Consider the following 24,606-nt stretch of genomic DNA (forward strand, 5'->3'; position numbering starts at 1 on the left):
GCTAAAAATGAGGTGGGCACTCTAATCACAAAGGTTATAGAGCTTCTATGATAGTGTGGGGCAAAATCTTGTTTGCTGAGAAGGTTGAGAACTATCTAGCATGGGAATTTGGGTTCACCTACCATGCTCCAGGTCACCTAAATTCACCACTCAGCACTAAAGTACGACCCTTTGAGTCCAGTAAAGGAGCTTTCCTCACACTGTGGGAGGTTACAGGGATTACTTGGGCATCCTTTGGGAGGTGAAGGGTCTATGCTCTAGACAAAAGTCTTTGTGAACAGTGAGGGGCATTGAGTAGGAGGCTCAGCGTGAGATACAAATGAATGGAAGATAGAAATGACAGCCTGGTGGGCTGCTTCTCTCCGTGAGATGTGTGAGCAATGGATAGTGATATTGGCAAAGGCCAATTGATCCGCCAGCTGGTTCATCATCCGCCTGCTATGAATGTCATATCCCACGGAACAGCTTCACATTCCTCACCCACTGCTGGTCCTGGTTTTGATTTCAATTTGTTTTAATGCGGGAAGAAATTCCTATCTAAATGCTAATTTCTTTTCCATTCTGAGCCCAGAGGTGACAAAGCCACCATCAAAAACTGAAAGGAAAAAAAACGTGAAAGATTAAGTAGCAAACAACTTTAAAAACAGTAGCAAGTGTAGGGCCACCAGTGACGTCTTTGGGGAGTATGTTTTCACAGGGATATTCTGGGCAGATTTTCTCTGGGATTCAGATCACTTACAGCTGGCAAAATCTACAGTAACCCTTTTTCTCCATATTTACCAGCAGCATTGTCAGACTGGAAAATACAAATACATATGAACAGAATATATACATATATATATATATACACACCAATATAAATACATATATATTCTGACATCCCGTGAAGTAAACTATACTGGAGTAACACCAATGAAGCCACCAGTGATATTCTGAACTTGCAGTGAGACCTGAATCCATCCTGCTGTGGTATAGATGCAAGTCTTGGAGAAGAGAAACGTTCTGTTTTTCCAGGCTGTTTTTTAAGCACCAATTGACTATTCACACTTCTCTAGAGGTTATTTCAGAGTATAAAACTAAAATCATTGCCTGTGAAATCTGGGTCCTACTTAAGCCTAAGAAAATAACTTTGAGAGACTTAGTGGATCTAGCAAACCATATTTTACACAGAGTCTGTATTTCAAAACAAAATGAAAACCTACGGTGCTTAAGGGGCTCATAACTCTCTGTACAATTTATTACCTCTTTCCTTGTTGTATTAAAGATTCCAAAGGTTTTTGGTGCTTCTGAGTCACACAGCATGTCATGTTATATAGTGAATGCTGATAAAAATGCTGTGCTGAAATTTTTGGAGGAATGATTCCATCTTCTGTAACTTCTACAAGCACCTGTTCAGCTTTGTTTTCCAGCATTCAGCTGCCACTTAAATTTCCCTAAATGGCTGCTAACATCTTATTCACCCACAGTGAGGGAATAATTTGCAATACACTTTTTGTCTTTATTTTTCACCCTTTCCCCCTTCCCCACATTTATAGACCAGGAGAGCTCTGTGTGCGTGTTCTGCTCCAAACTGCTGGTTAGTTCTCCATAATTGCTGACTTGCAGCTTGCTTACACCACAAGAAGAGCAATCAACTCACGATTTTCTCCATAATCTATATAATCAGCTGAACTGCCTGCCCTTGCTTGCATTTTGAATTGTACAATTGCTCCAATACAATTTCCATGAGTCATTCATTCGGTACAGTCTCTGTGACTCCCCCATCTAATGGATATTCATTAGATGATCCTTGCCAAGATTGCTCTGCATGTACCATTGTCGGTACAAAGATTCCCAACAACAGATAAACTTCTACTTTTGGAAGGGAATAACCATTTCTTGGGGATTAACTCTTTATGCTTCTAGGAAAGCGTGGCTTTTTTCACCTAGACAGAGGATTAGGAGCAACAGTTTGGTAGCCAGAGTGGGTTTGTTTCTGGTTGGAAGCTAGCAGAAGACACTTCTGCCTCATACATACTTACCCATGTCTCAAACATGTCTTCTGGGCGCAGCTTCCGCAGGGTGGCTCTGAAAAGAAGACAGAAAGGTTCTTTGAGAATATATCCAGCACCATCACATGCAACACTGCCACTGTCATGGACAAGCGCACTGTGCCACAATTGATTGGTGTCCCAGTTCAAGCACTGAAAACCATCACATTTTGAATCCAAATCCAGGGCAGGGTAGGTCATCTTCTACTTTCATGTGTGGTGATAAAACTCTGCCCTTGGCTTCACTGGAGTTGCTGTAGCCACTCCATGTGCCTGGGAAGATGAGACACCATTCTGTGCTAGCACTGTGCTGTTCCTGGACCATTCATACTTGTGTTTTCCTATGGGATTCTGTTCTCTTCTAGCAGTTTTATCCCAGCTTAATTCCAACACAAACATCCCCCAGATTCTGTTAAAGCAAAGAAAAACCTGTGGCAAGAAAAAAAAGATCATCATAACCAGTGGGAAGAAAATGTATATCAGCCAAAGCCTGGTGGTGTTATTGGACTTTTGTTTTTGAGAAGTAGTTCACAAAGGGTGGAGAAAAAAAAAGAATAGTAAGTGTTTTCAGACACGTCTGCAGCAGAAAGCTTGTCAGAGGGTCTGGCTGGCTGAGGGGTGAACACCAAAGGGACACAAGGCTGTGGCAGATAAGCACAGGGGACTCTTTGCATCTCTGCTGACTGTGGCATCAGTGTTCCAAGCAGAGCGGCTCTTCACAGTAGAGAAGCTCTGCAAGCTGCTGCAAAAAGAGATGGTCAATTAGGTTTTTGGAGAAATTGGTAAAGTTTTTGGAGAAATCAGCAGCACATCACCAGAATGAGGGGGCCTGTTGCTCCTGTTTGCCTCTCTGCCAGAGAGCAGAGGAAATGGGGAATGGATGTTCAGGTTTTTAAAGGTTTCTGAGGGCTTTGAGGAGCCAATTAATATTCACAGCATATGCTTTGGCAGGATCATATGCATAACATATTCTTACATAATCTGAAAAAGCTGAGAAATTGGAAGATAACAGCATTTGCTTATCATATCCAATTATTCAGATTGTCCACACCAGGCCTGACAGTGAGGAGTTACAGAGGTGTCTCCAGAGACTTGAGTGTCTTCATGATGGATAGACATATAGGAAATAACACATTTGCAGAAAAGCAGCCCTGATTATACAGGTGCAACAATGGGCTCTAAATGAGTTATCATTAATTATTGCCTCCCAGGGAAGGGGCCCAAGTGTCATAAACTGAGAAAGCAGCAGCTCCAAAACAAACAAACAAATAAAAAACCAAAAAGGTTCCAAAAGGATGGGAAATAGCTAAAGAGCAAAAAAAATATTGTATCATCATAGCAACAGACAACTCCATTGCGCATCCCCCTCACTGAAAATGCATCTTGAAAAATAAGTGACTGAAGAGGGATTTGGTAAGGAGCGTGAAAAAGATGTGAATGTTTATAATTCACAAGAATTGAAGCAGGGTATGGCTAGTCACTGCTTCTCAGAGCACGGAAGCTAGTAGGCACACAGTCAAATTATTAGGCAGCTGGTACAAAATGAACAAAGAGGAATACTCATTTGATGCAACACATAATTCAGCTTTGGAACTCCTTACATTTGGATACTTCATGCAGCAAAATAGAAATGAGGTGAAAAATAACTACAGAATTTAAAGAAACAACCACTAAGCACAAGGGCAGGGCTCCAGTTCCTGACCTAGCAAAGGTCCTCACTGCGGTTTGACCGAAACTGGAGTTAATGTTGGATGAATGCATATCTTGTACCTAGCTTTTCAGATGCTTTGCCTAGCATCTGAGGGTAGCTCTTAGAGAAAGGAAATTCAGTGAGAAGAATCTTTGAGTGCGCTCACTTGTTTCCACTGCAATTTTGTGCTGATATAGAGAGCTTGTCTCATTAAGCTATAGTATTTAGCTGACTGTTTTCAATCATCTTTTTGATGCCTCTACTTGACAGAAAGAGCTTGAGAGAGAAGATGGGAAGGAAGTCCAGGAGGTCAGCAGAGTGACCTGTGAGTATATGGAAGATAGAGGACCCCTTCATAATTCAGAAAAAGCAGAGATCTGTTTGCAAGCCTCGCATTCAGCATCCCCAGTCTCTAAACCCTGTGTATGTGCGAACACAAATCTCCCTGTTTGTGGTGCCCTAGCAGCATCAATGGCCCTGCTTTTCTTCAGTCTTTTTCAGCTCCTTTAGATGTCTGTTGGGAAATGCAGTTTTCATGAACATTGGAGAGCCTGTGTGATGCTCATGTGCTGTATTTATTCTTAAGGATGCAAAAGTAATAGAATTATAGAATATCCTCTGTTGAAAGGGACCCGCTAAGATCATAGAATCCAGCTCCTGGCTCCACACAGAACCTCCCAGAATTGAAACCCTGTGTCCAAGAGTGATTTCATAACACTCATAGAATCATAGAATCACCAAGGTTGGAAAAGATCTCCATCTAGTCCAACCGTCCACCTATCACCGATATTAATTAACCTGATCTCCTATGATGGAGTTATGTACCTAAGATTAAGGGATGTGATTTAGTGGGTATATATTGGTGGTTCTATGATTCTGTGATTCTATATTGCACAGTAAATCACACCCCTTTGTACCACATCTAAACATTTTTTGAACACCTCCAGGGACAGTGAGCAGAGCTCAGCACTGCAGCCACCATGAGGACTCCCCCCCAGCCTCCTCTACTCTGGGCCAAACAAAACACTTGACCTCAGCTTCTTTTCAAACACTCTGCCCTCCAGACCCTTCCCCATCTTTGTAGCCCTCCTTCAGTTGCTCTGTAACAATTTTATGTCCTTCCTACATTATGGCATCCAAAATTGCTATAATTGAGACCACATCAGCTCAGAGATAGCTCAGGACAGAACAGTCCTCATAGGTAGCTGTGCCCTTACACAAAGGCTGCTCTGAAAGTAATGCCTCCTATTTTGTTATTTTGGCCCATGATATCAGAGGCAGATGTTGGTTTTACGGCAGTAGATGTTGAATCTTTCTGCCTATATTCTGTAACATGTTGTTGCCATGTGACAGGTAGCAGCAGAGGGGCAGTCTGACAGAATGAGGTCTGATATGGAATAGCATATGAAGCAAAAAGTGTGTCATTTAATTCCTCCATGCAGAAAATATGTCACTCAGTGACATTCACTGGCACTTGCAGAACATTTGTGGAGACCAAACAGGACGTCAGCACAGTGAGACAGTAGGTAGAGTGTTTCATCAGCAGCAATGGTGATGTGAAAGACAATCCGTGTTTCAGATGGCCATGTACAGCTGTCACACCACAAAATGTAGAGTGTCTTAATCAGTTCATCCACGTGAATCAGCAGATTACAACTACGGAACTATGTATGAAGCTGAATATTAGACAACTAAACATTAGAAAAGATGGTAGCAACACTGGAATATCACAGTTTGTGTCAGATGGGGCCTACAAATTCCCACACAGGATCAGAAAATACACTGTATGCAAGTTTGACAGGATCTACTGAAACAATACGAGGCTTAAGATGACTATTTCCTGGATTACATCTTTGCCAGTGGCAAGATGTGGTGTCACCACAATAAGCCAGAATCAAAGTGGCAGTCCATGGAGGGGCAACATGTGAATCCTCCATCAAAATAAAATTCAAGATACAGTTCTCAGTGTATAAAGTAATGTGTACTGTCTTTTGGAAGAGACAAAAGGAGATCCTGCTGAATTTCTGAGAACACAGACAGACCATCAACTCAGACCACTACATTATGACACTGACTAAGCTGAAGGCTCGAAATTTCAGATTCAGGCTAGAGAAGAATAAAGCCTTTTTTTTTGCAACACAATAATGCCAGGTCATATACAAGTCTGAAAACTGTGGAGCAGATTGCCAGTCTTGGCTGGACTGTTCTACCATACCTACTGTATAGTCCAAATTTGGTACCTTCTGACTTCCATCTTTTTGGGCCAATGAAAGATAGACTGCATGGGCAGCAATACCATCATAGCAGCTGTGAAACAGTGGGTCACCTCCACTAGCACAGATTTCAGTGAGAACGGTGTGCAGGCTCTTGTTCACCACTGGTGAAAATGCACAGCTAATGGTGGCAATTATGTTGAAAAACAGTGCAGCATGGCTGAGAATTTGCTCTGTCAGACAGCATTATTGTCCTCTTTGCATCTGTCATATTTTCCATGGAAAACAAATAGGAGGTATTACTTCCAGAGCAACCTACATTTTTAACCCTTTGTGTGGGATAAGGGAGTGGAATGGTTCACTGAAATCTCAAGAATGGGTCAATGAGCAGTCAATATGTGGTAGTCATCCTCATTTTTACTGAGAGGGGCTGCCCTGGAGAGGCAACCCACAAAGAAGGTCACCTTTGCCCTCTTACTATGGCCAGGAGCATCCTGTGTACTACATACCTTTTGTGCTCCTTCACAAATTCAACCAGCTCCTCTTCTGTGTAAGGCTTATCAGGGATGTGAACAGGCTCATCCATGAATGGTTCATAGAAGTCCACCTCATTCATCTTCAGACCCAGTTTCTTGGCAACCTGTGACAGTGCAAATGGTCACAAGTGAGTGAGCCTGAGGTGCCTTCTGAGCATCCAGAGCCTCAGCTGGTGGAAGAGTTGAGGCCAAGTGATTTTCTCTCCCCCCATAGTGCACTCTTAGTGTGGTCAGCAAAATATGAATGAATCTTTCCTTATTTAAAAAGAAAAAAAAAGCACTGATGCTTTCTATGTTCCCAGTGTCAAACACTGTGGCAGAGCAAGACTAGAGTCCTCTGCAAGCCTAATAGAGCTGGTTCCCAAACCCAGATCCAAATCTGACTCCACACTGCAAAAATGGCCTTTTATCTTGGAACAGAGCTGATACAAAAGCAGACACAAATACTAAAAGTTACAGGAATGCTCAAAATGAACACGTAGATCCAGATACTAAATCTAGGAACATCCTGAGCTTCTGGAAAATGCTGTGTACATGGTGGATTTGGAAATTAAAGACAGAGCAAGGCTTTGTGATAAACACGGTGTCTTCTTGCACAGTATGCCCCTGATGACCCATATGTCTTAATGACCCCTATTTGGGGAACTCTCATTTATTCCAGAATAGTTCATTTCTGTCCAGGTGTTGCACATGAGGAGCCTGAACCTGGAGTACACCTACTTGTCCATTTGAGATGTGACAGCCTCAAATAGCTAAGGAGGAAATGAGCTACAACAGAACAAAAGACACCCAGTCTTCACTTTTGCACACCAGCCTTGATCTATATTTGCAGTGACATACCCAGTGTGAAGGTGCAAGTGATATAGCTCATGGTCTAGGTGGGCCAGGTGATGGAGGAAGGTGGGAGCACTGATGACTGGATGAGTTATGTAGTTCACAGAATTACAGCATGATTGAGTTAGAAGGGGCCTCTGAAAGTGATCTGGTTCAACCCCTTTGCACAAAGTGTTACCCGGAATAGGGTGCTCAGGGCCACTCTAACCCTCACACTGATAGTTTTAGGGAAGGCCTGCTCTCAACTTCTTACTTCAAAGCCTACACCTTTGCAGTGGAAAGGCTTTAAGCTGTGCAGAAAGGAGTCTGTGATCTCCCACAGGGAGGTCCGTGGATGCTTACCCCTTTGTCGAATGTGGCAAAGAATTTGATGTATGGCTGGAAGTGTTCAGCAGCCTCCTCAAATGCCTTGTAATCTGCACGGAGAAAAGGAGAATGAAGGAAAGATCTCATAGACAGCTGGTTTCATTCTGATCAGTGCAGAAAGCAACAGGGATGAGCAAATATAAATTATTACAAAATACAGTAGATGAGAGTACTGTTCCTTATGCATCTTCAGGATTTACATCAAGAACCATTTCATTTGAATGAATGGAATACACTTTGTGCACCCCCACTACAGATCCCAACATGCTACATTAAGCAGGGGCTAAAATCAGCAGCCCTGTGAAGCAAGTCTAAGGGTGACTGCTGTCGGTGTAGGAACGGGCTTATGCACAGTAACAGCAGGAGCTCACTTGCAACCCTACCTCATCCTCCAGTGAGTAATGCACTGCAAATGTTTGTCTCCTTAATGTTAATAAGCGGGAACATATAACCCCCCAGCACCCCCATCAAGTCTTCAAGCCCCACAGGGAACATATTCATCTTACGTTCAGAGTCTTCTCCTTTGAAGTAGCCGATGAGCTTGATTTCATCATCAATTTGGTCAAAGGCTTGAAGCTCCAGCTTGCTGTTTATGACCTCCACAGGGTCTTCTAGCAGCTGCCATGACAAATGCATTTGATAACACAACGATTTGCAGCACCAACCTGTGACTGCCAGACTGTCACTAGCTGCTTAAGTGGGGAGAAAGAGGTCACCCAATTTCTCTGCTGCTGGAAACCCTGTTTGGTGCTTTCTGCCTCTCTTTGAGGAAATAACTGAGAGACATAGGTCACCTTCAGAGGGAGCACTTAATAGGTTCACTGCACAGGCTGAAGCATTCAGAGGGAAGCTGAGAGAGGTCTGGGTGACCCAAATGGATGCTGTGATGGGAGATAAAGTGTAGTAATTGCAGCTGGCTTTGGAGAGGCTGTGAAGATGGTAGAATGCTTGAAAGGACTGCAATGTGAGGACTATGTTCTGTGAATGAGGGATATACTTGTTTTCAAGTGTAATTTACTAGAAGATACCATTATAAAGAACTTGCTTATGGAAAAGTATTTTAAAAAATGTACCAGAGAGTGAGTAAAAAACGTTTTGGAGCAGTGGGAAGTCTAGAAGTAAAGTTTCCTTGCTGAATTCACACGTGCATGGTTGGTTAAATCTGTCCTTTGGCCCCAGACACATCACAGTTTTGACGAAGAACTTGGAAGACTAATCTGTTGCTTTATCCTGGTTTTAGTCCAAACTTTTCTTCTTAACCAAAAATGCTGTTGGAAGGATTCGGTCTGATTTATTTATTTATTTGGTTACATTTTGTTGTGTCAAGCAATACTGGTGTAAATTGGGTGTGGGCTCACTAGGAAAACAAATGCAGGCATGCCACTGCATAGCCTATAGAGGAGCAGAGGAACACTGGGTTTGTTTTCCTTTGAGATCAGACTGCCCAGGCACCACTGATGTGTTTGCTTGTATTTCCCTGCTTTTCTAGGTGTTTTTCCTTGAGTGGAGAACATACAAACAGAAATTCTTACTCTCCACCTTTCTTTGCAGAACTTAATTTATCAGTGGTGCACCACAAAGCACAGCAAATGGAGCCTCATGAGGTGCTTTATGCTGCACCCCTTACCAGTGATGCTCCTCTGAGTGCATCTCCCTCCTGCTATTGTGTTGTTGGAGTTTAAGCTACATAAATGGGGCCTCCATTGCTATCAAGCTGCCAAAAAAGCCCTGCTTTAGCTGGGATTTATGTGGGGTTATTGCTTGCTCCCTGGTTGAGCAACCAAATGCTTCATAAACAGGAAAGAGAGGAAAACATCTTTAAGATATAAGTGGTTGGTGGCATATAAAGGTTCTGTTTTTTCTGGGAACTCGTGGTCAGTCAAATATTTGGGAAGCTGGAAAACAGCATCATTTGCATGCTGGTGTGCAGCAAACAGGGATGGAGTTTCAAGTAGAGATAACCTATGATTTTTTGCAAAGTGAGTGTTTGCAAAATCTTCTCTGAGAGTCTTTATCTGAACTTATCTGTGCTTACATCCAAGAGGAATTCCACCAAGACGTCTGTGGCCAGTTCCCCATCAAATTCAATCAGTCGCTCCTCCTTAAAGACATAGAGACTTCCCTCTTCAACTAAGCCTGAAAGAACAAGACAGGAAACAATGTGGCCAACATTCACTAAAAGCATCACTCTTTTCACATTGGAGCATCTTGCTGGTTATTCTAGCAACACCTCCTGGGAAAATGCAGTTGCCTGTTGACTTGATTGGTCCAGTTAGAAATAATTCCAATGGCCTTCTGAGCCTAGAGGAGACTCAACCCTGTGAAAGTAAAAAATGACCAAAAAGCCACAGCAAATATTTTAAACCCTTGGATGCTTTGCTTGCTTTGAGAAAAGTTAGAATCATTTGTTGGAGGTGGTGAAGAAGGCAGGCTGGCATGACATGACTGAGCTGAGGAGTGGATTTCACAGCATCTTGGTGAAGGCTTCAAGATGAGGAGCCTGGAGCCCTGCAGTGTGTGATGGCAGGGTAGTGTATTGCCTCCTGGAGAAGCATAAGCTCTCTGCTTTATTTTCACATACACCGTCACACTTAGCTTCTAATTTAGGAAGGAAAATTACAGTCCAGTGTACAAGGCATAATAAGTCTCTGGCCTTAAGCCTAATGTGGTATTTATGTACCATTTTATTTGCATGCCATAGAATTTCCATATTCTTTGTGGGATGAAATATGAAAAAATTGCCAGCTACTGGAGGGCAGCTGTGTCTAGGGATGGAAACAGAAGGGTGGAGGGTTTCTCTTGTATCTGGAGAGCAACTTAGGAAGGGATGGCACCTGGTTGCCATTGCTAGACTGCAGTTCCTATTAGTGGTTGGAGGTCACCCTTCCAGGGAACAAGTGGAATTTGGGGACACATGATGCCTCTGTAGATGTTGGCACTGCATCACTGTACCAGAGCTGTCTCTGTGCAGGAAAAAACATGGAGTTTTCACACTATGGCATCCAAGCTGTTCTGGAGATAGCAAACATGGGACTTACCTAGCTTTTTGGCAAGTTTGGCATCCTTCTTGGAATCCACCATCCCAAAGCCGATGCTCCTGGGCTCCAGGACCTGAGCTGCCAGCTGTGGGGAGAAACAGAGCCCAGTATGAGCAGCAAGAATGCTGGAGAGCATTGTGCCCTGTCAGGATGGCACAGTAGGCACAAATGACCCATATTTTGCTCCCAGGCAGCACTGATGGGTGGCACACATCACATGCTGCCTCTTTGATGAGATAAGGCTGTCTGGAGGTCATGAGGGTTGGATTTCTTCCCACTGTGTCACGGCGCTGGGTTTGCTGGTGATACCATGTGCTGCCAACTGCGCTTTGACACTTGGGCATCAGGAGAGAGTCCTCAGCCACATAGGTGACACAGAAGTAGTGGGAAGAGCTGGGAGAAAAACTTGCGTCTGCTGGCAGAACAAAAGCTCTCTCCTTCTCCTTCTTCCTCCCTACTGTGATACGTAGGTACTGCAGATGTTTTAATTCTGGGAATGCTTAGTGCCAGGCAGCAGTGGCTGGAAAACAGAGCGTAGCAAAAGCATCACTGCTTACATACAACGGAGTACAAAAGCTCCCTAGCCTTGTAAAAAAAAGCAGTGCTACACCACTAGATGCACCTGGCCATTACCATGTCTCCTTTCTGTCCTGGGCTCTCCCTGTATTAATCCTTTATTGCTTGTCTTGCTGTCACGCTGGACGGAAATCCAAATCCAGTTTAATGCTCAGTTTATGTTGAGCTGTGGGTGAGTCAGATGGTAACAGTGCAGCAATAAGACAACGTGATCAAGCTAACACCAAATCAATCTCTTCTTCTGTGAAATGCCTCAAGTCCCATCTCCCGTCCTGGCTTCAGCCAGCTCCCCAGCTCTGGGTCCTCTCTTCTGCACTGTTTCCTCAGGAAACAGGGCTAATCCCAGCCATGCTCATGTTCGTCACCTTGCAGCTTTGGAAACTGCTGCCCCATCCCCACCATTTTTGATGAAGGGGCCTCTTGATGATATCAAGTTCCTGCCTGATTTGTGAAAATAGATATCTGTGGAAAGGAGAGACGCACTGCAAGTGCCCTGCGGTGGGGACCCTGTGAATTCCACCCGGGCGCCTTGGACATGTGGTGGCCCTGGGAAGCAGGCAGACAGTGTCCTCATCCACAGGCACCCTCCGGAGTGGTAACACCATCTCAAGACCCCTGAGCAGCTGTAACACCCCCTCCTCCTCCCTCTTCCCCTGCTCCATGGATGCCTCTGATGCTGACAGCCTCTTTGCTGTCCCCAGCATCTCCTGCCACAGGGAGCATGCATCACTTCAGCTGCTGCCCCATTCCCATTCACAAAAGCCCGCTGTATTTAGGGATAGGGAATAAGAGTTGGAGGCCTCTGAGATGTCCCTATTAGGGCACGGTCACTTCCACTCACTGGAGGGAGCAGCGGGAAGGTTGCAGCCAGAGAGATGGCGGGCTGATTTATGGCAGTGCCCTCCTCCAGGGCCCATTTCAGCACCCCCTCAGCCTCAAAGCCGGTTTGAATGTCACCCAGCGCCACTGTGTCCGTGGCCATGCGTCCCCTCAGCTCCCCGCTATAAATAACCCCCACCTGCAGCTGGCCGGCAATTGCAGGGATCGCAGAGGAAAAGTCTCAAAATCCTGGGGGAAAATGGTGTGCACCCTGAAAGTCTGGGCTCAGGGACTTTACTCAGGCTAAGGGTGGTGACATTCATTTGAGGGACGTGGTTATCTTCTCCCTGCCACCAACTGCATGTCCCAAAGTCCCCCCAAGAAAGACATTCTCCACCATCACAGCATCTCAGCTTCTTTTTCCAAAGGATGGCCCCTACAGCAGTGCATACCCAGATATGCCCTTCACAATTTCATCAAGGAACAGGAGCACCCAATTACTGCTGCCTTAACCCCCTGCAACTATCTGGCCTGCTGCCTTTAGGTGATGCTCCATGTTATAGAGGAATCGTGTTGCTTTTGCCACTCTTCTCTCACACTCTATCAATAATTTGAAACAAAAGAGAGGCTGCAGGTCAGGGATCTTGCATCCTGAGTAGGGTGGAGCAGAGATCTGATCAGCCTGTTGTCCCATCACCTGGGCCTCATTAGAGCAGCTTATATCCAGTACTGCAGCAAGAGATGGGCACCTCTTGTTTGGATTTGCCTGTGCCTTTACTGGGAAAAGGGATGGACTCTGTGGGATCAGTAGCTTTAGGGAATGTTAGTGACTCCCTGCACTGTAGCGGTCGTGTAGAGCAGCGAGAGGTTCCTCAAGGCTCTGGCTGTGCTGTGACAGGAGGTAAAACACAGAAGGCCCAAGGGAAGAAGGCTGTCCAGTCATGTAAATACACTTGATCTAGCTCCAACTTTACTGGCTACTTACATATGTTAGTCATGTGCCAGGCATATCCCAGGCAGTTTGAGCCCAATAGCTCTTGACGACTGTGTGCGGGAGGTGGTTAGAGTTTCTCGGGGGTGTTTGAAGAAGCTCAGCTATGTGCCTTCATCATGTGAGGCTGTGACACCTGCTGCAGACGAGTGCTTGGGCACGAGCAGGAGTGAGAGATATTTGTAAAAGTGGAGGCTTAGATCAGGAGCAGCATATGTGAACATGCAGTGTATGCAAGATAGCTCTTCAGGGGTGAGTTGGTCAGTGTGTGAGCATGGGAGCTTGCTGGAAAATGTGTGTCTAGAAAATTAGTGATGAGATAGAAGCTTCTTTGTGTAAGGCAGTGGGGATGTGTACTTCATTAAGGCTTTGGAGGCAAAAAAAAAATAGAATCACACCATGGCTGAGGTTGGCAGGGCCCTCTGAGTCCATCAGCTCCAACCACAGCTCAGCAGGAACACTCAGAGCAGGGTGTCAGGCCCACAACCAGGTGACTTCTGGAGACCTCCAGGAGGGAGACTGCACAGTTTCTCCTACAGGCATGTTTGAAGACACCTTTCTGAAGGGGCTCACCTCAAGAGAAGATGAATGTGGATAGATGAGAGTGTGTATAGACAGTGCATGTGCAGAAGAGAGTGTGCACATGTGGGAACTGAGAACTCTGCTGGCAGCCTTTCTCTTTTGTCAGAACTTTCAGCATAATGAGATGATGAGTGAATGAGCCAATCCACAGGGCTCTTCAGTCCTGCACTGGGGAAATATTTCTGCAACATGAGACTCAGTACGACTCTTTCCACTGCGGCATTGCTGGAGGGCAGGAGACCTTTGCAGGCTGCCTGTGCCTATAGTCACATTTTCAAGTGCCAGCTCTGTGGGGCTGGACATTGCTCCTGCTTGCTGCTTCCCAGTGGGGCAGGTGGGTCTGAGCAGTGCCCAGGTGTGCATGCACTCCCATATCAACATTTGAACCCCACCGGGCAGCAAAATACAGAGGATGCCAGAGGCATGCAGCTTGGCTGGTTGCCCCCAGCTCATTACAGTATAAAGCATCTGTATATCCCCTTACAGTATTTTCTGATTCCATAATGCTAGTGGGATTTGAATGCAGATAATGTTTCTGATCTTGACAATCCTTTTGGCTCAGAACCTCGGGACAGAGGCAGCTGTAACTTAAGAACACAGCTCCTACTTCTCCTTCTCCCTTTAAATTCATATTACTTGAAGTCTTGTCCAGCCAGAGCCTCTGCCTTTGTGTCAGCCTCTATAGCAAGTAATTTAGCTTCAACAGCTGCACAGGGAGATGGCAGGGAGAAAGTGCCCCGGAAGAACTGGGCTTAGCTGGTCATGCAGTCCCTGTAGTACACGAGGAGGTTCAGGGTAGGCAGGGCTTAGATCACAAGCATAGACAGCAGGGGCTTGTAAGCTTGTATCTCATGCACATTTTGCAGCCTTTATCTCATAAGCATGAAGCCTCTGCATTGCGCTCTTTCTAGCCATGGAGTCACAAGTTGTGTCCTGTGTGTCCTCAGGAACAGTAGGTGTGAGTTTCCTTCAGGTTACAGCCCCATTCTCCCTTGTGTAAGTGCGTGACCCTCTGAGTTCAATGAGAAGTGCCAGCCCCAAATGAAGCCTGAGGACCATTCTATAACACTATGACCTATGAGTGAAAAAGCACTATCTCTTTGAGGGCTGGAACTAGATGATCATTATGGTCTCTTCCAACCTAAGCCATTCCACGATTCTGTGTTTCTATGATTTTGAGTGGTGCTAGCAATCTGAATAATGGGATGGAAGGAAACAGCTCCCTGCTAGAGCATCTCAGCTTCCTACTACCATAACTAACTGAGCTGTGGCGATGAGAAGCTTTCAGGAGATTTAATGAGATGCATAGGGTCCTTCTGAAATCCTAGGTTACAGGCAGGCTGTCTGACCACAATCCTGCTTCATCTGCAGACAGTGGCGGTTGTTCTGAACCTTGCACTTGGTGTCAGTTTTGCCATCAAAAGGCAGAACAAATGTAGCAGAGAGGGTTACAGAAGGGGATGGATGAGACAGGTATCTCAGAACAGATGGTTTTCCATTGAGGAGTGATATTATGACTTTCTGGCCTGGATTCTCACTTCACTGTCCAGATCCCCCCAGGCAGCAAAACTTATATCCCCCAGCTGCCCAGCCTGGGAGGCAGTGTGCTGGGCACACTTGGGTCTCTGATAGCCTTTGGGAGTGCCTATTCTATGCACAGGGAGACTGCTGTTTCCCCAGCAGACAGTGGTAGAAGAGTGAAACTGGAGCAATGCAAATAGAAGAGCAATGGGAGATTATAAGGGAAGTCATCTTTCTTTCCACTTCTCTGCTTTCTGCTCTTTAAAGCTGCAGAGCATGCTGATGTGAAGACAATGTTGACTTACTATCTTAAAACTTTGTTCTTATTTTCAGAAACAACAGGAGATGACAAGAAACAAGGGTATTTCCCTGAAGGCTTTGAAACCCTCTGCAGGATTCACACCTTTACACTGTGGTTGGCTTCTCCATTCTTTGAACAGTCTTCAGTAGAGCAGAGGGGCATCACTCTCCTTAATGCTGTGCTGTGCCATGCAGCATCCCCTCACAATGCCCAGCAGAAAAGTTTTGGATCTCTGTGTAACTCAGGCTGGTGAATGACAGCTCCTGAAACACTGTGGTGAAGGAGCCTGACGAGTAGCAGGGCCTGCAGCAGGGTCAGAATAGAGTAAACGTGGCCCATCTTGCTGCCCTTTTCCACCACTGGAGCTGCCCTCTTGGAGGGTTGCTGTTCTCCTGGTGAAAAGGCAAGTCCCCAAATACAGAACACCCAAAGGTCACTCCTGATGAGGGGGGCCCTTTCACAGGTAGCGCTTCAAGAACTTTGCTGCAGCCCTTTAAGAGCTACCCATCTGCTCAGCCCTGCCAGGCATATGATGTGCTCTTTGGCCACCTACCTAAAGGTTTCACATAGCTAGGGCTGTATTTTTATCCAAACCCGGGCATCCCTAATTTTAGCCAGCTGTAAGCCAAAGCTCCTGAGATAGCTGGGGATGATGCCGGTGGCAGTGAGTGCCCGTGTGGTAGGGGCCACTTACTGCTGCTGTCGCCTGGTGCCTGCTGGCACTGCTTCACAGGTGTTCTGCCGACTCAGCCGAGGAGCCCGCATGCTGAGGACAGTATGGGGCTGTGAGTGTGCACGTGCTGACCTCAGCTCTGCAGGTGGACTGGTGCCTGGGGCTGCCCTGTGGAACCCCCCTCAGTTGAACCCACTTCTGCTAAAACAGAGACAGGATGGGGAATTGCAAAAGTAAGGCTATGACTGGCTTCGCTTGGAAGCAAACGCTGGATGCCATAGCAAAACCTATGTGGATCAACAGCCAGCTGCTTTCAAGTGGGTGCTGGAGGAAGGAAGTGAGCTCAGTGCACAGCCCCTTCTCCTCCTCAGGACCCTGCGGTGTTTTCACACCTCCAGCTCCAAGGAAATTTCTGTTTTCTGACCCACTGGGCCTGAGCCAATGCCTCTGACACCCTGGGGTGCCACTGGAGGGATCTGAGCGCTCCTGCCCTAAATCCACACCAGTATGGGGCCCTGGGAAAGTAATAGGTTCCTTGGGGTGAGGGAGGACTGAGCCAAGGAGCGGTGAGCAACCAGCCCTGAGGGAAACGCTCAGAACAAGTGTCTCCTTACGCAGGCTTTGAGGTGTCAGAGCTCTGCTCAGTCTGTCGGCTGCCAGGGCAGGAGTGAATTCCCAGAAAGAGGAGGTATCATGTCGTGCAGCTGGCCTGCACCGGAGCTGAGCCAGAGAGTGTGCAGGAATGAGCCCCATCAGCAGTGCCCAGGGGCCAGCACAGCAGGGAACCGTGCACGGGGCTGCTGCTTGTTCTATTTCCTCGGGCAAGGTTTTCTCTCTATAAGTAGGTAAATCCCTGTGCGCAGAGGATTAAATGAAACAAGGTAATTTGGCCCTTGTTAAATCACTTCTTTCACCCTTGCCTGGGTGCCTGCAGTTTAGGGACAGAGGCCTCAAAGGGACATCTCTGGTCATCAGAACTTGGACCAGGTAACAGTCTCTGTCATTGTCCTCTAAACTCACCGGGCTGTTCTCCCCTTGACTTCTTCCTTTGGTGATTAGAAGCTCCCTAGTTTCCAAACTTGGTTTATTCATAGCCCATTTGTCCTTAGGCTTTGTGCTTAAATAGCTCCCCTCCCTCCTGGGGCTTTAAAGAGAATTACTGTATCTCCTTTCCCTTCTCCCCACGGGTGAAGCTGAGGCTTAAATGCAGGGTAGTGGGAGGCTTTGATCAACTTGATTTAAATGAAGGGCACCGCAGACTGATCTCTGGAGTGAGGGCAGCTGAAGCTAACACAGCATAGTACCCAATCCACCACGTAGGACGATATCTGCCCTCAAGTAGGCTTCTGGGCAATGTCAAGGTCTGAGGCAGAAAACAACAAATGGTGACAGTAAACATTACACAATGGAGCTGGACTCGGTCCCTCATGGGTCCCTTTCAACCTGAGATATTCTGTGTCCACTGTGTAGGTGAATGCTGGCTCAGGCCAGTCCTTTTGACACACACTTACAATGCACTACGACAGGGCAATGGCATCTTATTAGTCAGAAGTGTGATCCTGCCTCCTGGATATCAGGAATGCATCAGAAACCCCCATGGGCATGTTTCTGGGGAGCCTGATTGGTGTGGCAGAATGACTGAGGCTTGAAAGATGGGCTGTTCACAGCTCGGCCTCATCTCTTGGGCATTTCAGAACAAAGGTGAGGCAGGGAAGGAGTCTCTGACTGGCTTAAACTCTTGCAGGGCACCTAAAAAGACTATCTCCACCTGTACAGAGTGAACTCCTCACCCCTGGGGCTGAGATAGCCCAAGCAGACTTGGCATTGTGTTGTCAGCAGCTAAAGCCCAATCTCACAAGGGTCTGCTATGTCTCCAAGTGATATTTGCATAATTTTGTTATTCTTTGGATGAAACCAGCTGAATCTCCTTCAGACGCTGGGATGACAGCTATTGCCTACTCTGAGAACTGCCATCAGCACACTTCTCTCCCTCTGACCATACATGACTGAACATGAAGGATGCCTTTCCAAGAGAGACATGGCAGTGGAAATGGGGTCTTATGCTAGAAGCTTCTCAGGCAGCCAGACCAGCCTCATTGATGAGATGGATGGAGAGGGTTCAGGAAAGGAAACTAGGCGATAAGAATTAAAGTAGTCTTGAAAATGGCTTCTACCACTGTTATAAATAAAGGCCAAATTATCCACTTGTCCCTGAGTGTCCATGTGCCCATCTACAAACTGGGGAGCTCTCTGTAGCTTCATTTGTGACTGGCATGTCAGGGAGTGAAACGTTCCTAGTGCTGCTGCCAAAATCAGCCCTTTGTCTGAGCAGTTAATGGACTGAGATGTACTTACATAGTTTCAGAGGCCAAAGGAAGCAGTGCACATCTTTTCTCACTTTTTACTCTCCCTTCCTTCCTTATTTTTTGCATTAACTTATCTGCAGTGGAAGCCACTGCCTTAGCAGCTATGGTAACCAAAGGACATATTTTGTTACTTGTATTATGAGATACTCATGCTGTAGTCTTCTTCAGGTACCTCTCCATTCATGTGTACCCCATCTATCACCCTGAGGACTTGCTCCATAGGGACGCAGAGACCAGACAGTTTCTGTGGCACTGGATGTGTAACGTCTACCCAGCCAAGGAAGTCATACTGAAGTAGTGACTCATGAACATACCCATTTTCAAAGAGAAAGGCTGAAAATTGGACCTATGAAACAAACTGACATGGGTACATAAAGAAAGAGTTTGGTTTTATATTCCCCTGTACTCTTTTGGACATGGGGATAAAATAGAGTCTCAGCTCCTGCTTCCTATGAATTTCTGAACAGACCTAGATTTGTAAGTTTTTTTCCTGTGTTGGATCAGAAGAAGAGAAGGCCTTTTTGCTACATATGACATGTCTCCGAGCTCTCACAGGGGCTATCAGCTCTAAAAAGTTTTGAAGACCAGATGGGTGGAGCTGCACCAAAACCAGACAAATCTTTGTTGTTTTTTCCATTCTCAGCTGAAAGCTTGTGAGTGGAGCTGTACAAGTGTCAACACTTGAAAGTAAATCCTTGCTTTTGAGTGAATTAGACCTTACTCTCCCTTCAACACTGATTTTGTTGAATTCAAAAACTATATTTCCCTTTCACAGCACAAGTATTAGTGATTGTACTTGGACACTGGGAGGGAGATGCAATGTCTGCATGGCAGGCAGCCTGCTCTGCACTGAAACAGCCTCTGCTGGTAAAGAGAGCTTCTCATGTGCAAAATAAAAATCCCCGACCCCACTGCTCTTTATTCTTGTAACATGATCTCTAGACACAGAGGCTGGCTCACTGGAAAGCAAAGCTCTCCCAGTATCTGCGAAAGGTTTGGAGATGAGAGGGAGAAGGGAGAGGTCTGAGAAGCAGCGGTGTGAGACTGGAGGAAATAGGGGAGTTACATAGAGGAGTAGCAGAACAGATATTTTAAGCTTCCCTGCTTTGTTCCTGTCCTCTTTTGCCCTTTTCCCATTAAAGCTGAGAGATTTTAGGACAAGTAGTTTTTTTGTCTTACTTAAATCTGCACTGTGAAGTTTTGTGTCTGGCTGTGTGATCTCCTTCTCCATGCTCACCTCACAGGGCATGCAGGGCTCTTAGAAAAATTTCCACAGGGTAGGAACTGCTACCACTGTCCTTAGGACTGCCTGGTCCAGCCCATGGCATCATCCAGAGTGGAGGATTTTCCACATTAAACCTACAGGAGCTGTTCAGCAGGAGTTGGGGTGAGTGGAGGGGGGGAGAAAGGGAAGCAAAGAAGCATAAGAGCCCCTTAGTCTGAGCTGTGAAGCAGCCATGCTCATTGACTCAGACTCATAGAATTGTCTTGATTGGAAAAGACATAGCAGAGTAGGTGATAGGGGCTGCCAGGTCAGCTGATGGTCTTCTTCATTGCCTTTCCAAATTGGAAGGGCATGCTGGGCTGTGTGGAAATCCAGTGACATCCCAGTAGGACTGCGTGGAGGGAGCTGAAGTTCCCATAATATCATAGCATCCCATTTTTGATGATACTTGGTGAGCATCCTGAGATTTTGCTGGTTGGTTTCACACACTGGGCACATGTAATGGGAAGGAGAATTTTTCTAGCATATCACTTTCTCCTCACCCTGCTGTTTGTGGTTTCAATTGGATCAAGTCCTTAACTATATGTTTAACTTCACTTGTGCTGTCATGTTTTCAGCATATTTCCCTAACGAAATGAGACACTTGTGATTCTCTTCTCTCTGTCCTCCTGGTTTGTCTGTCAGTTGCCTCCAAAGATAAAGTTTCTTGGCCCTTTTCAGTCAGATTTTCCAGGGAGATCTCAAACAATTCAGGCACTGCAAGCTTCAAATTGAGCAGAGACTTGGAAGGGAAGAGACTTAAGTGCTTTGAAAGAAGGAAGTGCTGCCACATGAGCTCAAGCCCTGTTAGCTACCAATAGAACCAGTCTGAGCCATGTGTTTGGATGAAACCATGCTCATGGCCAATGGACAATTTGCTCCTGGATTGGAGGAGTGTTGTTTAGGCCCATCTACTCTCCTTGGATGTTCTGTAGCTGTCTTTTTTCACCTGCTGAGACCTAAACCAGTGGCTGGGTCTGTAGTGAAAAAAGGACTAGCAGGCACTACTGGGACTTCTGCTTGCTTTGACAATATGCCATACAATCTACTACATGGGCACATCTGGGATTTTGTCCTAGCAAATTTGAAGGGACCATGTTACAGGATCTCTCCAATTGTTTTTTTGGTTTTTTTTTAGTTTTTGTTTTGTTTTGATTTGGTTTTGTTTTTCACTGTTCTAAGATATTTATTAAAGCCTTCGGTCTTTGGAATTTCTTCTAGGTTGTGTGTGAGAAACAGAAAGGGTTGGCACTTTTGAGGTTTTCAGGACTTAACAGCCATGAAGCCTATTTCCTCCTATGTACACACATACCTGTGTTCATCAGGTAGTAGGAAGTAACAACCCTTAGATAGTCAGATCAGATCTTTGCTTAGCTCTACACCTGCCTGAAGGTCCTGCATGAAAGGTTCCCATTATTCCTTATAATGGAGGTTAGTGCAATTTTACAGAAGGAAGGCTAAAGACATGGTGTCTTCCAGGCTGTGGAAGCAGTACAGCTTGTTGTGAGTCAGCCAGCAAATTTTCAATAAAGTAAGGTGAAAAAATGTGAGACACTCCAGAAAGTAAATCTTTAATACAGTAAGTAAGCATAATATGCTCCATAAAGGCATCAGACAGGGCAGATTGGGAGCGATCCTTACTGCATGACGTTTATGGCTTGAGGTGAGGGAGGTGAAGCTTTGAATGCTGTCATCAGAGGGAGCAGATTAAAACCTAGCTTGCTGCTATGGTTAAGTTAGTAACAGAAATTAGGAGTACCAGTACCTTGCTGGGCCATGTCCTATACAGCACTTTCTCTATTGCCTTCTCAGATCCAATCCTAGCTTTGGATATCTGTGTCAGAGATCTGCAGATCTCTGCTGCGTGGGAACTGTAAGATTGCTGCTGCAGTTCTCAGTCCAGGGGACCAAGGGGGAACTTCATCACATGCACTAAATCAACCTTGCAAGTGCTGGAGAAGTTTTGAGATCAAAGCCACAAGTGCAGGGTGTTCTGTAGAATGATCACTTCGTAGCTGAGCGTTAGTGGACCAGAGTGCTACAATTACATCAAATCTGCTGCAGATCTAATCCTCAATCTCTTGCCCAAGGTCACGTCAAAGTTCCTTGGCATAGAGGCAATTGGAAACCAAATCACCAGAGCCCTAAGCTAATGTATTCACCTCTGAAGCAAGTCCTGCAACATAAAAGCTTGAACACATGCTGCATTGTAGCCACTGCACTCCTGGTATGGTTGATTGTTAGCATGGAGATAGGTGCAGTGGGAAGTACAACTAACAGCGTACAGTGGGTACCTGCTTCTGCCAGGTTTCTATAAATAGACACTTAGTAGATCCTTGCCATCTATCTAGCATGAAATAGCTATCCTATTAAACAACAATGCAATTATACTACCAGCCATAAACTTTTCAGCTGGGGTTCCAGGGTTATTTTTTCTTTGCCAAGTGTTATTTGATCACTCACCTGGAACAAGTAACTGTTTCCTGACAGGTGAATAAAATCTGGTCATGTTTGAATCTTTCTTGCCTGCTTTGCTAAGTAAGGTCAGTAGACCTTGAACTTGGCACTGGACTTTCGCAGGTCCTAGCCCTCACTCAGCAGGAATATTGTCTAAATCACATTTGCTATACTTAAAGGGGTACAGTGCATTTTCTCTTTGAAAAATAGAGATTATGTATTTCTTCTGCAGTTCTCACTTTGTATCCAAACGTGTCTTTTAGTTAAGAAAGAATATTTCTAAGCCCCTGTGAGGAAATGAACAACTAACCATCAAGGTTTAAGAGTCCCTAGATTGCAGCCACAGTACAAGAAAGAATGCTATGAATTTACTTCGTAATTTTTAGTGTGATTTATTTTACTGAGGATTAATTAATCATTCTTTCAACAAAGAATTAACAATGCTTATTTCCAGCACAGAAATAAATGGCTGTATTAACAAGCAGCTATAGACTTATTCCAAGCAGGCTACCAGGTGTCAGAAAAACAAAAAGGGATATAAAGTTGTACTAACAGGGAGCTTTTGAGATGTGGAGCTGGGACATCCATTTGCAGCACAGTTCAGTGGAACTGCTTGGCTGTTCGCTCCCAAGAGGAATAGGAAAAGGCAGGAATCTTGAATCCAAGGAGAGTATACTAGAAGGAGAAGGAACCTAACAATTTCAGGCTGTGCATGCAGACCTGTGCTGAGATTTGAAAAAGCTCAGCTAAGCTGGGGTTTGCAAGGTTACCTGCTTTTCCCTGTTTTCTGATGCACCATCCAGAAAGGCTATTTCCCAGCAAACAGCTCAGAAGACAACAAAAGCTTTACCCTGTGCTTCACAGAACTCAGGGTCTAAATCATACCCAGGCAAGCAACTTCAAACTTTTGGCTGTCCCCACCAGGTCCCTGACTGTCCTATTTCCCGTCTCCACAACTCCAGGTGTGTGGTGGCAATGACCCGGCAGGGACATGCAGTGGTTCTTACCTCCAGGACCATCTCCGTCATCTGGAACTGCTTCTGGGACACCCTGTCAGAGCTCACGGGCTCATGGAAGAGCAGACAGAGCATATCATACTTCTTCAGGGCCTGCTTGTAGTTCTTCTCATTCAGGTTGATCACTCGGTCTTTCCCATCGTATGTGGGGAAATTCAGTCCTTCTTCTGCCTTGCAGCAGAAAAGCAGGCAAAAGCCTGCCAGGATCCAGCAAGTTGCCTTCATTGGGGAACCCTTGGAGTTCAGTGCAGTGCAGGCAAAGGTCTCTCTCCTTCTCAGTTTGGGAAGAGAAGGAGGCCAAGGGCTCCAGTGGATGTGTGCACCGAGTTTCTCTTTCTGCTGCCTTCCTAGTGTTCAGTCCAAGCTCTGCAAGGCTGGTGGCAAGCAACAAACTTTGCTGTCCTGGGCTCACAACAAAGAGACAGACAGGAGAAGCTGTCAGGCCAAGCCCTGGATACCTTACATAGCTGTGTCCAGCTCCCGTGTCATTAGGAACTCCATTTTTAGGAAGCAGTTGTTTCAGGCTAAAAATAAACCCTGCAATGAATAAAAAGGACAGATATGACAGCATTGAGGGACCTGCTGGCACTCTGCATCATCTGAGAGCAAGGGAGCAAGTGAGAGGGAGTGCAGGAGGGAGTGGAGGTTGGCAACGCTGGGAGGACGCAGGCAGATTTGGGGAAGGGGCGGACTTCATTTATACAGAGAGCCAAGGCATTCTCTGTCCTACTAGGGCTTAGCAAAAATAGAAAATATTGGCTACATTTTGTAATAAGGGTATCTCTGTAACCACTTGGGCATCACAGTGATTAGACAGTAGATAACAGAGCTTGGATAAAATAGTTTCAGACTTATCACTACCACTAGAGGAAAAGTCATGTTTCCTCAGCAGTAAAGGAGGTGAGCACTCCTGGGACTCCCTCACGCTTCCTGGGACACAGACTTGATTTGCCTGATGGAATTTAAGCTCTTTTCTGAAGCATTCTCTCTGCTCGCAGAGTGCCAGGAGATCTACTGGCCCTGAGACCTCTTGCTCTCAACTATGATCCCAAACTAGAGAGAAACTTGTCTTGTAGCCTCTCACGCACACAGCAGTTGCCAAATCCCAGAACTTGTTGGTTACTGATTAGAGCTTTGTCACACTAATGAATGAAAGGCAAGATCTAGTCTGGTGCCTTGGGGCAGGAGACACGGATCTCCCTGAGATAATCAGCAGATGCCACCATTGCTGCTGGCCTACCAGCCTCTGAGACCTGCCTGTTGTCCCTGAAGGTCTTTTTGCAGAGCTTTGCTGCATCTCCTAGCAAGTGAAATGGAGAACGACTGCTTCCCT

General features: G+C 45.7%; 1 protein-coding gene across 1 annotated transcript in view; it reads right to left on the reverse strand.

Annotated features, from left to right (window-relative positions):
* Positions 1-23,701, reverse strand: part of CASQ2 (calsequestrin 2) — a 28,756-nt gene extending 5,055 nt beyond the window's left edge. Inside the window, exons 1-7 of the mRNA XM_065742126.1 lie at positions 23,265-23,701; positions 10,708-10,792; positions 9,705-9,805; positions 8,176-8,287; positions 7,646-7,719; positions 6,443-6,573; positions 2,022-2,067 (exon numbers count right to left, since the gene is read on the reverse strand). Of these exons, the coding sequence (XP_065598198.1) occupies positions 2,022-2,067; positions 6,443-6,573; positions 7,646-7,719; positions 8,176-8,287; positions 9,705-9,805; positions 10,708-10,792; positions 23,265-23,498 (783 nt within the window). The 5' untranslated portion in view covers positions 23,499-23,701. The remainder of the gene's footprint in view (positions 1-2,021; positions 2,068-6,442; positions 6,574-7,645; positions 7,720-8,175; positions 8,288-9,704; positions 9,806-10,707; positions 10,793-23,264) is intronic.
* Positions 23,702-24,606: the final 905 nt, after the last annotated feature.

This window comes from Cyrtonyx montezumae, unplaced genomic scaffold, assembly GCF_038088225.1.
Source record: "Cyrtonyx montezumae isolate F1298 unplaced genomic scaffold, pur_monq_1.0 scaffold_3, whole genome shotgun sequence".
NCBI classification, from domain to species: domain Eukaryota; kingdom Metazoa; phylum Chordata; class Aves; order Galliformes; family Odontophoridae; genus Cyrtonyx; species Cyrtonyx montezumae.